General features: G+C 37.4%; 2 protein-coding genes across 2 annotated transcripts; one reads left to right on the plus strand and one right to left on the minus strand.

Annotated features, from left to right (window-relative positions):
• Positions 1–3,953: 3,953 nt before the first annotated feature.
• Positions 3,954–8,494, minus strand: LOC146462373 (uncharacterized protein C16orf52 homolog A-like). Its single transcript, XM_085085711.1, has 3 exons — positions 8,101–8,494; positions 6,393–6,605; positions 3,954–5,193 (listed from the first exon to the last, which is right to left on the minus strand). Exons 1-3 carry the CDS (start codon positions 8,201–8,203, stop codon positions 5,003–5,005), a joined length of 507 nt encoding a protein of 168 aa, XP_084941837.1. The 5' UTR covers positions 8,204–8,494; the 3' UTR covers positions 3,954–5,002.
• Positions 8,495–8,599: 105 nt separating this feature from the next.
• LOC146462374 (G patch domain and ankyrin repeat-containing protein 1-like) lies at positions 8,600–12,316 on the plus strand. The gene is made up of 2 exons (XM_085085709.1): positions 8,600–9,521; positions 10,772–12,316. The coding sequence occupies exons 1-2, from the start codon at positions 8,600–8,602 to the stop codon at positions 11,041–11,043; spliced, it is 1,194 nt and encodes a 397-aa protein (XP_084941835.1). The 3' UTR covers positions 11,044–12,316.
• Positions 12,317–12,371: the final 55 nt, after the last annotated feature.

Here is a 12,371-nt window from a genome sequence, read left to right on the forward strand (position 1 = left end):
TTGGCTCCTGCTCGTTTTTGTGGTTTACAATCCTATGCACTTGCTTTGTAGTTACAACATTTCTTGGGGTCGTGGCCCATTTTTTTGCTTCACAATCTCATGCACTCACTCTGTAGTTACTTACAAAACATTAGCAGCTGTGAAACAAATGTTTGGTTTATCAACAGAGTTGATAACTATAGGTAATCTGGCCACTGTAAAGAGATTCAAGTGCTGATGTTTCAAGTGTTAGCTCTTTGATTCACTCTGACAAATGGCTAACACTCATAACATCATCACTCAAATCTCTTTATGGTGTCCAGATAACCTTTAGTTATCAACTCTGTTCACAAACCAAACATTTGTTTCTACTTCCCAAGGATGCAGTACCACAGTTTCTTTAGAAACTTACCGCCCCCCCCCCCCCCCATGCCCCCTTGTCCATTAGCAGCTGTGCACAGGCCGCTAGGAATCCAGCCTAACATTTATATTAAGGTATTCTCTCATGCCTTGATGTGTGTCATGTTTTAAGGCACGAGTGATGACAAATATGAAAGGTTCAAATGAATATTGTGCCACAAGCACTAATGACCCAAATGGTGGATCAGAGAGTTAAATCTGCAGTGTGATTATTGTAGGGTGCTATAGTGATTCCACTGAACTGGGGCCTTGTAGCTCAGTTGGTAGAGAAACGGTTGATCAAATCTGGAGGTCATGGCGGTTTGATTCCTACCAAGGCTGAAGATTTTGTCTTTGCCTTGTAAGATCTCCCTTTACCTTACTTTGGCTAAAGTTTAGTGGGAAAATTCCAGTAGAAGGCCTGCATCTTTCAAAAGTTTTATTTTTCTGGAGCCCGATAACCTGCAACTGTTCTGTTGGGCTTACTGGGCCTCTGTCGTTTGTTGTAAAACTGGACAAAAGTGAAAATAAGGCAACCCAAAAAAAACAGACTTGCACTCTTGGAGAAAGTGGGCACAAATCCCATACTGAGCTTTGACCCATTGAAGATTCAACTGATGTTCTTGTCAGTGAGGACACACCTGGCTTTGCAATCTTTTTCATGATTGCATTGGAATGAATGAGGTCCCTTTTTCCACTTTAGACTTGTTAATTATAAGTATAAACAATTTAATTTGAAAGAAGCAGTGAACTATACTTCAAAGGAAGGGTGGGAAGGGGAGGGGCCTCTAGATAATCAAATTTCACACGACATCTTGACACAAACACTGCTTGTACATGGTTTATCAAAATTATATCTAAAACACACCCTCCTTTGGTGTTCTTGAATCACCTGGGACAATTATTTAAAAATAACAATAGAGAAGCTCACAATGGACCAGTAATAAGAATAAAAGGCACTGGTCTTGCTAACATTCTCTTGATATGAATAACACTGATAAAAACATGTTATTATAAATTATATGAAGAATCATTTCTAAATACTGCTAGATTGAAGTCTTAATATACATATTTCATTTCACATATTTCCTTGAAAGTCATATTTCTGAATTCAGAATTGCATTTTTCAAGTACCTTTTAACACCTGTGTTTTTTCCAAATATGATTCCCTTGGCTTTTTTGACCTCAATGTTAACCCTTCCCTTCTTTTAAGGAATGCACTGACTGGTGTTTCTGCTATAAACCTTTAGGTTTTATTTAGTGAGAAAGAAAAAAAGTGAGAAGGGTGGGGAAAACATTTGAAAATATCAAACAAGAAAAATTATTAAGATAAAAACAATGGAGTGGAGGTGGGTTTATTGATCCCCCTGCCCCCACCACAACCAAACTTGAAGTACACAATATAATAAGGATAATGTTCTTTTCGCTTTCAAGCTGTGTTTTATTCTCTGTTTCAGTTCTGAATGATCAAACAGTTTATTTTGTGTGTATGGTGTTGCCTACTAATACAGGGATATTTTTGCGTGGTTTAAAACTATGGGGAACAAGCATACCTTGGCAAGTGCTCTTGGTCCACGAAAATTCCACACATTGCTTTGTATTTTAGCATTTTTAAAAATTATTTTTCTTACTTATCTCTAAAAGTGTGTGGTTACCTCCAATTTTCTTTTTGGATTCCAGTAGCTGTTGCTAAGATCTGCTTTTCCTGCATAGTAATTAACTGTGCAAAAATACCTCTGTATTAGTAGGCACTGTCTTTAAGTAAGGTTAATTGGACTGTTCTAATGTTCTTGTTTGTTTGCCATGTGGTGCTGACAAAGCACCCTTTACAAAGGACCTTCACGTTTAAAACAACACTAGCAACGTATAAAAGTAAAAAAAATAGCTCCTGTGGTAAATTAAACATGCAAGCACGGTTCAAAATGTACTTGTTAGAAAGATATATACAGCAGTGGAATCAAATTTCCTTTAAAAATGCAAGAAACAGACTTATGCCCAACTTTATGGATAGACTGCAAGCAGTCCCTTTCTGGTTAGTAGAGAGGGTGCGCTCACAGCGCAGGGAGACTGGAGCTAGGAGAAATAAGTGAGAAGAGACTGGCACTGAGACTTTTTCCCGCCTCTCCCCAAGCACCCCCTCCGCTCATTCACTCCAGTTTTTTCGCACTTGGCTATTTTGCGCGACTCCTCAACTATCCAGAAAGGGACTGCTTACAGTCTACTTTATGGAGTAAAAACCACACTTTTGAAGGGAAAACAAATTCTGGAAATTTAAAATAATTCCATTTAGGGACAAAAATGACTGTCTTGCATGAAAACCACCAATCTATAGGGGCACTCAACAAGAAAATGTAACTATTTACAATACTTCAAATTCCGTGCCCTTTTTGGCCATTAAAATTATTTCATTGGATATTTGTTAATGCTTTACACAGATTGGTCTTACTTGCAGAAAATTCCGGGGAACAAACCCATCACCCAGATTCATAAGATTGCTACTGGCTTTCCAAAAATCCTTGGTTGTCATTCACGCTCTAAATAAGCATTTTTGTCCTTTGAAAACAAGAGAAATTCATTTTCCGATGTTGAGAAAATCGTAGGTGACATTATCCTCAATAAAATTCTGGTTTCATCACACAAATAAATCCAAACAGTTATTATTGTCTGAGGTGATTGAGGCCTTTTGAAAGGAACTTTTGATCACTGAAATGAGCCATTGGACCATACAAATGGCCAATGTTGTCAATCAAAAAATAATAATATTGAAACCCTTGGCAACTCTTCCATTGAAGAGTTACACATGCCATTGTTAATTAATAATATTTACAAAAGCAATTGAATTTCACTGACTGAATGTGCAATGTACCAGTCAGAAAATCTAAATAGACATGAATTATATTGTTTTAACAAAACAGTACCAGCTGTAACTAATCAGTTAGTTTATGTGCATTATTCTAGAAAGTGTTTTTGTATCAATTGTTTATTATTTCTATTTACAGTGAGTCTAAAACAGTTTAAAAAATTGCAATGTTAATTAATACTTTTGACTTTCTCAGTTACACAGTTACGTATGCTCCCTTCTGCCGGAAGAGACATGGTCAAGCCAAACAAAAAATAGGTTACCTGTGTGCTGTGGTTCTGGTTATACTAACAAAACAACTGTATATAGGATTTCTCAGCCTTATATTTTTTAGCATTTTATACCTTTATTGCTGTTGATCATGGCTATCAAGATATGAAACTACTAATTAAAAGAAATATCTTATGGTCATGTCAGTGGAACCATGGTATATGTATATCCTTCCTTCGTTTGGCCACAATATTGTTTACTTGTGTTAATTTCTTTGGGAAGTTTGGGTTTCAGTGGCTTGAATTAAAACTATTAAAACTAAACTTGTTAAATGGACATTAATATGTAATACTTATGTCTGTAAATGGTTCTTAATATGGTAAATGTCCTGCAATTCTATGAAGTATAAACAAATTTGACTATGTAATTCATGCCTTGGACATGCCTCAAACAACAGTTCCAGAATGAAAGCAAATTTTTAGAAAAACAATTATAATTATCATAATTGTTTTCCTTAGAATTTGAAGGGCCCAATGCAAAAAGGACTTGAGTGATGATTTGGGGTTGTCATCTAAATTTCTTTGAATTCGCTCTAATTTGCATGCAAACAGACTGGTTCTTGTGTCCGAAAAATAGTTCCATATTTACTTTGTGATTTGAGGGCTCAAATTCACCCAATAAGCTTATGACTTTAGCCTGAGAACTGAACCAACCATTTAGTAATGTTTGAAATGATTTCTTTAACACCAAAAAAAAGTTCTATTAGCCAAAAGTACTCTATTAGCCAAAGTACTCTCAGCCTACAGACTTGTTATCACATTAGAACTTTTGTTTAGCTTAAGGACGGTGCCTACTATCGTTACTGCGTATACGTTCTGCGCATCGTGAGATACGCGGGTTTCCCATGGGTGGTGCCTACTAATACAGGAATATTTTTGGGCGGTTTAAAACTATAGGGAGAAAGCAGAACTTACCAAATGCTTTTGGCATCTCAAAAAAAATTGGGAGTAACCATGCATTTTTCAGAGATAATTAAGCTTCAATTTAGGAAAAAATCCCATGCATTGCTTTATATTATGGCGTTTTTTAGAGATATTAATGTTTAATTATCTCTGAAAAATGTATGGTTACCCCCAATTTTCTTTTTGGATTCCAATAGCCCTTGCTAAGATCTCCTTTCCCGCAAGTCATAAACCGCACAAAAATATTTCAGTATTAGTAGGCACCATCCTTAACCGAAACAGAGAAGAAAATAATCAAATTTCAAACATCACTTAACAGTTGGTTGGACTTTGGCTTATAAAGTTGTAAGCCTGTTGGGTGAATTTGAGCCCTCAAATTGCAAAGTAATTTGGAACACTTACTATGCTTCTGACACAAGAACCAGTCTGTATGCACGCCAAATAAGAGCAAATTTAATTCAAATGGATGTCAGTCATTTCTGCACCGGGCCCTCCATTTATGACTCACACTTCAAAAGTTGTCCAAGATGCTACATAGGTTGGAGATATACTGTACATGAAAATATTCTGCAAATGTACTCTGAAACCTTGATCACCTAAGCAAGAGAGGACAAACTTTAAATATAAAAAGTTCTGATGCAATTGTGAAAACTATGCAAAATATGTAAAGAAAGAATGAAGATCCAACGTGAGTCCCTTGTGGAAGCTTGTAAGGTTCTCCACCAATTTCTGGCATTTGAAATCCCAGTGGAAAAGTGAGAGCTGCCAGGCAGAATACAATCACTGAAAACAAAGCAAGTCATGGGAATTATTACTTTTCAGATAATAAAATTATTGAAAACACACACCACCGACTGGTTAGCTCAGTTGGTAGAGTGCTGGACTACCGTGCGGGAGGTTGCAGGTTCAAACCCCGGCCGGACCATCACTCAGGGTCTTTAAATAACTGAGGTGAAAGTAATGCCTTTGCTCTGACATCTGCAAATGGTTAGACTTTCTAGTCTTCTCGGATAAGGACAATAAACCATAGGACCCGTCTCACAACCCCTGTTTGTATATAACTCTGTGGGACGTTAAAGAACCCACTCAGTGTTCGCAAAGAAAAGGGGACGTAGTTCCCGGTGTTGTGGTCTGGTCTTTGTGTGTATACTCTCATGGTGGGCGCATTTGATCATCATGTCATGTTAAAATGTGCGTTACGTGTATTAAGTATTCAGTATTCAATTTGCATAGAGGTTTGGCATTAGCACTTTAAAATTAGAGAGTGGGCAAGTAATAGTTAAACAATAGTTCAATCTAAGAGCAACACTTCCGGATTGTTAGATGTCAGTGGGAAGGACTGCCAAAACATTTTATACTTGTAAAGCTGGTGTGTGGAAAGTGCAGTTTATGGCTCAAAAATGAGTGAGTTTGACAGTCCTGTTGTCCTCCTCTAACAAGATAAATCAAGGCTGTTGCCTGACAGCAGCCTGGTAGCCTGGGGAGCCCAAGAAAATGCTCTGGGCACTTAAATTTTTTGCAGCAACAAGGCTGTTGCCTAAGAAATATTTAAAGGAACCCCATAGGCCAAACTCTCTTGGATTTAGAAAGGTAATTTCTCTTAGGTAATAGCCTTCATTTGTTAATTATTTTAGATTCACATAAATGAGATGCTAAAGGCAAGGGAAAACACCAGAATACCTGGAGAAAAACCCCTTGAAGAAAAGATGAGAATCAATAACCAACCCAACCCACATGTGATGCTGACACTGGGAATCGAACCTGGGCCTCATTGGACAGAGGTGAGTGCTCTCACCACTGCACCATCCCTGCTCCCCTCAATTGACAGAGACCTTAAACGACTAGAAAAAACCACCTCTACATGGTCTAATATTGCAATTTTTATGTGAGAGAAAAAGTTGTTCCTTGATCCTGTCATATTGTATCAAACAATAATATACAATTACACATGTCAATGAAATTGACAACAATGACTGACTTACTTCCTACAAAAACAATCCATTTTGCTGCATCAACAATGGATGGTTTCCAAGATGACATAACCAACAAAATGCATGTGAGTGTTAAAGCTACCACCCCCAAAATCATAAACATCAGTGTGGCCAGCCACTCTTGAGAAAGTTCAGGGGTGATGCACACTTCAGACTGGCCTTCAGACCTCTGGCACATGACGGTCAAACCTAGTCGCACAGAACCTATTTGAAGCAAAACATCAATCAATTGTACCTTTCTGTAAGTTAACTAGGCTTGATTTCTGCCACTCCCTTGGATCCGGCTTTCCTTCCCGAGAAGAAGGGGGGGGGGGGGGGGGGAATCGGCTGGTAATTGAGCCTAAAAGTTACGACCATGTTGTAATTGATTGTTTAAACATGGGTGGATTAACTGTAGGCAAAGGGTTAATGGGGTTGCAATCCCAACTTTAAGGAGTTAAAATCCCAGCTGATTGTTTTAGTTAAAAATCTACTTTTTTCACACATTTCTGGTATAGCAAGATTTATGAGGAAAACGAACAACTTCGTTAGTGCAAGACAGGAAAGTGTAGTTGTGGTGTTGACCTCAAACTCCAAATTGGTGTGCAGATTGAATATCATGGAGGGATTGTTCCATATTTATTTTTTGACCTAAGGCTTAAGGTTTTGTACCCTGAGCACTCTGCTGAATACAAAACGTTAACCAGTTTGTCTATAGAAAACTAGGTCTTCAAACTACAAACAGGGTGGCACGGGGGGGGGGGGGGGGAGGAATAAATAGCATTGCATTTGCCATACACAACCCACATGTATTATGCTACATAGTTTGTTGTACAGTGAAACTAGTAAACTAATATTTCAAAGCTCATAATTTGAAATACCCCCCCCCCCCCCCTCCTACTCTATTATGGTGCATTTGATTGGCCATATTCCAGAATGAGGCTACCTACAATGATCACAAAAAAATCACTCACAAGGGGTTTTTGGGATCACTGGAAGACAAAATTGGTGTTGAGCCCCAGGTCTTAAGCATCATGTGCGAACAAAAGTCTGCAGATACGTTTTCCCAAATTTACCTAAAATGATAAATGTTGGTACTATTCCCTTACATCTTATTCCAGAATAATGGTCAATCGAATGTGATCTAAGCAACCCACACTTGTCACTTCTTGAAGTCTAAACCAGGAGGCTTTAAAAGGTCTTTTAGTAGCCATTTAATCCGCCACATTATCCCAACCTGTCCTGAGGTGGGGGTTTTCAGGGTTTCAATGGGTTTCAATAAATGGTTACCCTACCCCCACAATAAAAGGACCCCGGCCAATTGAGGCTGTCACATGCCGCAGGGGTAGAATAAAATAATGTGTGGACCCTTGGATGGACAATTATGTCGAAAAATGCCCCACGAATGCTGTGGAGGAAGAAGGGGGGGGGGGGGGGGGGGGCAGGGAATGGATACTGCTGGTGTTAATACATAAATCCGGAGAAGTGCAACTTACAAGATACTCCATCATTCTTTCCAATATAAGGTTCTCAACGTTGTTTAATTTAAAATTAATATATAATAAAATTAAATCTGTCTTCGTTATGTGCTTATGTGTACATTCATAATCATCACACACGAATAATACGAATATTAGTAAAAGGCTACGGTTTCACTAATTCTGCCTAATTATTTGTTCTGATATATCTTATTTTACACTCTTCGCGGCTCTCTGCTTACCTGCAAACTCCATCACGACCCATTCCGGAGTTGCCAAAGAAGCGATTGCAAATACATCGGCCGCAAAACATAAAAATCCACCAACGATTACAAATTTATCCATGATATTAAAGTCCTTTCAACGCGAATATTAAGCTTATATATGTGAACTCGAGGCAGTATAGCAAATTTTCCTCATTCGGTCGATGGAAGGGTTTGATGCAGCAGAAATGTTGAAACTAATCTGGATCTTGATTACCAAAGGATGAACTTTTTCGCATCATAATTCGTTGGTACGATTTTCACCACCGTAATTTCTGCCCGTCAGCCTTTGAAAATGTGCCTCATACTTGTCTACTCTCGTAAAAAGATCGATGAAATTTATGAAGTCAAAACCTCCACCTTTCTATCATACGAAACATTCACAGTATGTTGTGTGGGAACCTCGCTATCACGACTATGGAAACGAGGCGCAATGACGTTTTCGTTACGGAGACCCAAGATGGCGGCCAGTCTGTGAATGTGTTTGAGAGGAAAAAAAATATCGAGAAAAAGCACCTACATTGTAGAGATGAGCTTTCCATATCTTTTACAGAGGTTTGTATCGGCTAAAGAAACTAAGGATGGCGTAGTTCCATCAAATAGTAAGACAAAATGCAATGAAACTGGGAAAATGTCTGGTGAAGAGGCGAGGACATTTTATGAAAGTGTCTTGTCTTCTGACCGTTCAGATGTACAAACTGTTGGCACTTCCAGGCAATATCTGAAGTCAAGGAAGAGAGAATATGAAAGAGTAACCCATTCTTGCTCAACAGACACCTCAGATGATGGTGACGATGATTGTAAGCATGATTATGAAGATGATGGACATAGTAAAAAATCCTGTCCAAGGTCTCAAAGAAAACATATTCCGTCTTCTTCATATAAAAGAGTAGTGAACCAATTTCTTAAAAATGCTCAGGAAGGAAGGTTAAGGCAACTTCAGGATTTTCTTTCCACACATAGCATAGACATAAATGTGTGCGATCAGTTTTCTTGGACTGCATTGATGTGTGCATCACACAATGGACAGTTTCGTGTCGTTAAATATCTCTTGGAGAAAGGAGCACTTTGGAGAAATCACAAGGATTCACAAGGAAGAACGGCATTGGATCTTGCCAGACTTGCTAAGAATTTTGACATTATAGATTTACTTGTGTCCTACAAAGGTGGCATTAAATCCAAACGTAAGAAAACCAGCAAAAAGGAATCTTGTATCGAGAAAGCAAAATTTTGGTGCTCAATCTGTGAGCAAGAGTTTACCGATGACAAGAAGGTGCATGAGGGTTCAACAGTTCACTTGTTTAACACACAGCGGAAGCCTCAAAGGACATTTTACTACATTCCAGAGGGCAATATTGGTTACCAATTGATGTTAAAGTCTGGTTGGAATGAAGATCAAGGTACACTGTATGCTAATTACTCATCTTTTTTCCAGTTGGTAGACTTGAAATAAACAAATGGATAAGGGGGTTAGTTTTAAAGAAACTTTGGTGCTGCGTCGGTGGGGAGAACAAACAAATGTTTGATTTTGTTAACAGAGTTGATAAGGTAATTTGACCACTGTAAAGAGATTCGAGTGCTGATGTTTGGGGGTTTGCCCTTCGTCAGAGTGAATCCACTCTCCTTGAAACGTCAGCACTCAAATCTCTTTATGGTGGCCAATTTACCTTTAGTTACCAACTCTGTTGAGTAACTTTAGTCCAACCTCCTTTCACTTATTTATAGTGAAGCTGTGCATCATAGAGGTAAAAATAATACATAAGTGCATTACATCTATGCTACTAGAGCTAACTAAATAATGGCAAAATAAATATATATTAGTAAAATCTAGATGAGTCCAACCAATAATTATTGCTGGTTAATGATCTGATGAAACACTGTTTCAGGAAATTTCTCTCCTAAGTAACCATAAAAGACTGTCCTTTCCTTATTCACAAGGCAGTCGCTTGTAATGATACAGGCATTGTGCAGCTTGGAGACTGATTGTGTATTATGTCCTGGGTAAGGTGGGGGCAGCATTTTTTTTTTTTTTTTTTTTGGGGGGGGGGGAGGTCAATTTCCATTTTTAGTGGGTGATTATTTACCTTATGTGAAATGTGAGGGTGGTAAAGTAACAGTAGACTCCAGCATTAACAAAATGTTGTGACAGTGACAATTATGAAGATGACATACGATACTTTCCCTAACTTGACTCTCTGAGATACCACCACTTCACATACACTGTATATAGCTGTATCTTTGCTCATTTTTGTATATCTGCCTTATTCAATACTTTGTAGGGAAGAAAGAGTATTTTAAAGACTGATAGGGTATATTTTAAAATTAAATTATTGTTCTGCAGGGTGGATTTAACTTTTCTTGGTGGTTGGGGGAGGGGGGCACAAAAATAAATTATTGTAAAGACACTTCTATCCCTCCCCTCCTGGGATGTAATAAATTATCCGTCCTCTCATATAAGCGTTGAAACTGAGTGCATGAGGGTATGAAAGATCCTCAACCCTTCCCTTATCACATGGGCATATTACTTAAACCTAGGTGAACCATTTTACTGACAGTTGAAATGACAGGATTATGTAGTAACAGAGGCCTTGAGCAAACACAAAGGTGCAATGCCTGGGTGGTAATGTCAGTTTTGTTTTTCTCTTTACAGGTTTAGGACCAGAAGGTATAGGAAGGAAATTTCCGGTAAAGACAGTCCTGAAAAGAGATCGACTGGGATTAGGTAGCAAGGGAAGTGAACAGGCTAGAGTAACACACTTTGGACCAAATGACTGCAATGCTGTGCAAAGGAGAAAAGTAAACTCTAAAGAGAAACAGAAGGGGAAACAACAGAGAAGAAGTAGTCGAAGGGAAAGGCAAGCCATAGAAAAGAAAGAAAAAAATTGGGAAAGAAACATGAGGATTTACATGAACTCAGAGTGAATTAATAAATTATTTGTATTTCCAGCTACAGTAGTTGTACAATGTGCAATGCAGATATACAAAAAAAATGGACGTTTTTAAAAATGTTACAAATAAATAAATTTTCAGCATTTTTATTCCAACCAATGTTTACTGTTTTTCTCAACTTTTAACTTTTAATAATATAATCAGTATTACAGTAACCCTAGAGTGATTTCACTTAATCACTGAAACAAAGTGGAAGGGTCTATTGCAATAATAGACAAAAGCATAATTTGAAATGAAAAGACAAGCTATCACCCGAATCACTCTTTACCTTTCCTTTTAAAAGAGGTCGAAAATCACAAGAAAGGCTATTAATGAAATTGTGTTTTATCAGTGTTGGATAAATTCTTGTTTCTAGGAAGAGATAAAAAATATAATTAAAGCATTAATAGTAATAATAATAATAATAATAATAACTTTATTTTAGTGTCAATCTTCTAGCTAGCCTATAATTCATATTGGCTTACTAATCGGGGACACTATCCTAATTTTAAACAACGTACAACAATCTGTCAAATTTGCAACAAAAAAATCCTAGGCTACAACAACTATATACAATAATAAAGTACATATCCAGTATCCATGTTTTTACCCTTGCGTCTATTGAAAATTCATTAATCTGCATTTTCCATGTTTTTATACTTGCATTTAATGAGAATTCATTAATCTGCAAAACACAATCTGTACAGTGTAGGCGAGAAGTGATTTTGGTTGGTGATGAGTTCTCTCAAACTTCTACAACAATAGCTAACAATGTTTTGTTTTTCGATATCAACATCGATATTCTCCTCTTTTTTCTCATATATTTCTTAAGTCACTAGTAGGGAGATTGTGTATATACACATTACTTGCCCAGGGAGGGAGGGGGAAAGTGCTTAAACTGACCTCAAACATTTATTTAACTATTATAATATGAAAGCAAAAGCTACCAAAATGTTGTGTCTTTTGAATTTCTAAAATTTCTTTCACAGCAATTTGGTATATGTCAATACTTGGGGAATTTGATATTTTCACAGCAACCACATTTTGACTGGCATGTTTTTAGAATTTTTGTTTCAACTTTAATATCATTTTAGCATGAATTTATTGGTTTTGATCACATTTGAGTCAGTTTTTTGATGTTCTGGAGAAATTGAGAAATCCAAGATGGGGGAAGCAGAAGTGTCATTTTTTTTTTCAGAGAATAATAACTGACATAATTCCCACAACATGCGATGTTGTCATCTCAGGTCATCAACTGTTTGAAATTTGAATGGATGTTAGGTAACGTTTCTCAACAGTAAAGACTTGAGTAAAGCAGCAAT

The sequence above is a fragment of the Pavona decussata genome, unplaced genomic scaffold (assembly GCF_977016875.1).
Source record: "Pavona decussata unplaced genomic scaffold, jaPavDecu1.1 SCAFFOLD_189, whole genome shotgun sequence".
In the NCBI taxonomy this organism is placed as follows: domain Eukaryota; kingdom Metazoa; phylum Cnidaria; class Anthozoa; order Scleractinia; family Agariciidae; genus Pavona; species Pavona decussata.

Excerpts from the sequence above, each read along its gene's own strand:
- LOC146462373 (XM_085085711.1), bottom strand. The coding sequence starts at position 8,203 with ATGGATAAATTTGTAATCGTTGGTGGATTTTTATGTTTTGCGGCCGAT. Across the intron at positions 6,606-8,100 it reads GGTCGTGATGGAGTTTGCAG|GTTCTGTGCGACTAGGTTTG; the intron begins GTAAGCAGAGAG and ends TGCTTCAAATAG. Across the intron at positions 5,194-6,392 it reads ATGGATTGTTTTTGTAGGAA|TGATTGTATTCTGCCTGGCA; the intron begins GTAAGTCAGTCA and ends CTTTGTTTTCAG.
- LOC146462374 (XM_085085709.1), top strand. The coding sequence starts at position 8,600 with ATGTGTTTGAGAGGAAAAAAAATATCGAGAAAAAGCACCTACATTGTA. Across the intron at positions 9,522-10,771 it reads TGGTTGGAATGAAGATCAAG|GTTTAGGACCAGAAGGTATA; the intron begins GTACACTGTATG and ends TTCTCTTTACAG.